This window comes from Palaemon carinicauda, unplaced genomic scaffold, assembly GCF_036898095.1.
Source record: "Palaemon carinicauda isolate YSFRI2023 unplaced genomic scaffold, ASM3689809v2 scaffold695, whole genome shotgun sequence".
In the NCBI taxonomy this organism is placed as follows: Eukaryota; Metazoa; Arthropoda; class Malacostraca; order Decapoda; family Palaemonidae; genus Palaemon; species Palaemon carinicauda.
The window spans coordinates 25,001-27,500 of NW_027171977.1; the positions used below are offsets into that span (position 1 = coordinate 25,001).

At 24.6% G+C, this 2,500-nt stretch overlaps 1 protein-coding gene across 1 annotated transcript in view; it reads right to left on the reverse strand.

Moving 5' to 3' along the window:
• The window catches only part of LOC137637380 (uncharacterized), a 7,377-nt gene extending 5,113 nt beyond the window's left edge, over window positions 1-2,264 (reverse strand). Inside the window, exons 1-6 of the mRNA XM_068369594.1 lie at window positions 2,214-2,264; window positions 1,948-1,989; window positions 1,391-1,432; window positions 1,224-1,253; window positions 379-450; window positions 38-100 (exon numbers count right to left, since the gene is read on the reverse strand). Coding sequence (XP_068225695.1) covers window positions 38-100; window positions 379-450; window positions 1,224-1,253; window positions 1,391-1,432; window positions 1,948-1,987 — 247 coding nt within the window. The 5' untranslated portion in view covers window positions 1,988-1,989; window positions 2,214-2,264. The remainder of the gene's footprint in view (window positions 1-37; window positions 101-378; window positions 451-1,223; window positions 1,254-1,390; window positions 1,433-1,947; window positions 1,990-2,213) is intronic.
• Between the last annotated feature and the right edge of the window lie 236 nt (window positions 2,265-2,500).

The following is a 2,500-nucleotide window of genomic DNA, read 5'->3' on the forward strand; positions in this document are numbered from 1 at the left end:
ATTGAGATATCAATGCTTTAAGTGTAGGTTAACTGACCTTTTTGTGCCAAAGAGATGACTTCAGACATCTCCTCGTGAAAAGACTTGATTTCTTGATTGGCTGGGAAGAAGGAAATAATCCTTTGAACAACGTATTGTAACTGTTATGCTCTCTGAAATCTTCTCTAACTGATAAATAAATACATATGGCTCTACTGAACGAAGTAATTAGGAAAGCAAATGAACAAGAACAAAAACAGCAAATATATCCAGGATATCGATCAGACAAGTAATCCCAAAATATTTAAGGTTGTGTTTATATAAAGATGTCATTCTAATCTTTATTTTTTAACTATAGATTTCATAAACCATCATAACTGAATAAGAAAAAGAACTTACCTGCTGCTGATACATAAGTCAAGTATTCCAAGTCTTCCCCTTTGAGACACTGTGCAGTCTCTCGGCTGAGCCCTGAAGTAGAAAAGGAGATAAGAAAAAAAAAGGACTTATGACATGAAGAGAATTCTTATTATAGAGGGATTGTAAATTTGTTCTATAGTAAGAAGTAATTAATTGACTATTAACTTGATTTTATGATATCACATATATGGATATATATATATATATATATATATATATATATATATATATATATATATATATATATATATGTGTGTGTGTGTGTATGTAATATATATATATATATATATATATATATATATATATATATATATATATATATTCATATATATATATATATATATATATATATATATATATATATATATACATATATATATATATACATATGTATGTATGTATGGATATATATACACACACGCATATATATATATATATATATATATATATATATATATGTATATATATGTATATATATATATATATATATATATATATATACATATATATATATATATATATATATATATATATATATATATATATATACATATATATATATATATATATATATATATATATAAATATATTTATATATATATGTGTATATATATATATATATATATATATATATATATATATATATATATACAGTATATATGTATATATATATATATATATATATATATATATATATATATATATATATATATATATATATATAAATATATTCATATAATGGTAGATTATTCAAAAAATATCTCATCAAGATAAAACGATACGCATTTAGGAAAGATGATCAAAATTGCTGGAATAATAAGTACCTTTCACGTGTTCCAGTTCATGATGGAGTTCTGAAAAAAAAAAAGTTTTACCATGAGCGTATATTGCAATCAAATATATTGCCTCAAATTATCTAATACGAGTATAGTCATTAGGGTAGGAAATATACAAGGAGGAATCAATTTACTCTAAATATTTTGAAGATTACCTTGAAAATAAGTTTTCTGATTCCCTTGTTCCTGCTGCACATCTGAAAATAAAAATGTCTCAAATTACTGGTGTGTGTTTTAACTAATAAAAATGCAATAAATACTCTTAAGTCTTAAAAAAAAGAAAAAGAAATAGAGCGTAGCTGATGAAAGACAACTCTTATATATGATATGACGTATTTCAATCTCATTCAACTGTGTCAAAATAAAACACAGATACTGTATATGCAACGAAAGCTCTTGAATATCCTTCAAAAGTGTGAAAACTATTGAATGTACACTCAAGGCTCTTGAATAACATACAGGAATGTCAAGACTGAAACAATACTGCATATTCAATGAATAATAGTTTTTGCTATTGCAAGATTATCTCAAAGAAAAACAACTGTTGTGTAAATATCTTTCAATAGTATGAAAATAAGACAACGACTGGATATGCAATGATGGCTCCTTAATCACACATAAGTCATCATATAATCATCTTTTTGGGTGTAAAGTGAAGAGATAGAAACAAAGGAAATTAAAAGATTTGGAAAAAATCTATTGGAAAGATTACCTTGAAGATTATTTTCAAGATGTTGAAGTTTGTCCTGCATATCTGAAAATATAAATATTTATTTTTCAAATGGCTGCATAAATTAAGAGAAGAAAAAATCAATATTCTAATAACTTTGTAAATAAGGATATTGTTCAAAATTATGATACATATCTGCTTATGTTATGTAGTTCATCAGATGAAGATTAATATTTACACTAATTATTAGTTGTTGGATTGACAGATTAAATAAAAACTAAAAAAATCATAATAGTCCAGAGACTTACCAGGAATTCTTTGTAGAAGCTCCTCATGCCCTGAAATGAAAGTATAAATCAACTGATTAATCATTCAGAGTGAATAGAAGGAAGATTAGAGGAAAAAAATATATGAAAAAACTTCTGTCTCTATATAATGATTTAAAATCTAACAAAAGAGAAACAAGAAGAAGACGAAAAGAGCTTATTCTCGAATGTCAAGGAAAAAGAGAACGTAGTATATGCAATGAAAACACAACCATTTTAAACTTAATTTAAGCTCTTAAACATAATTGGTGCACAACAAGAAGTCACAG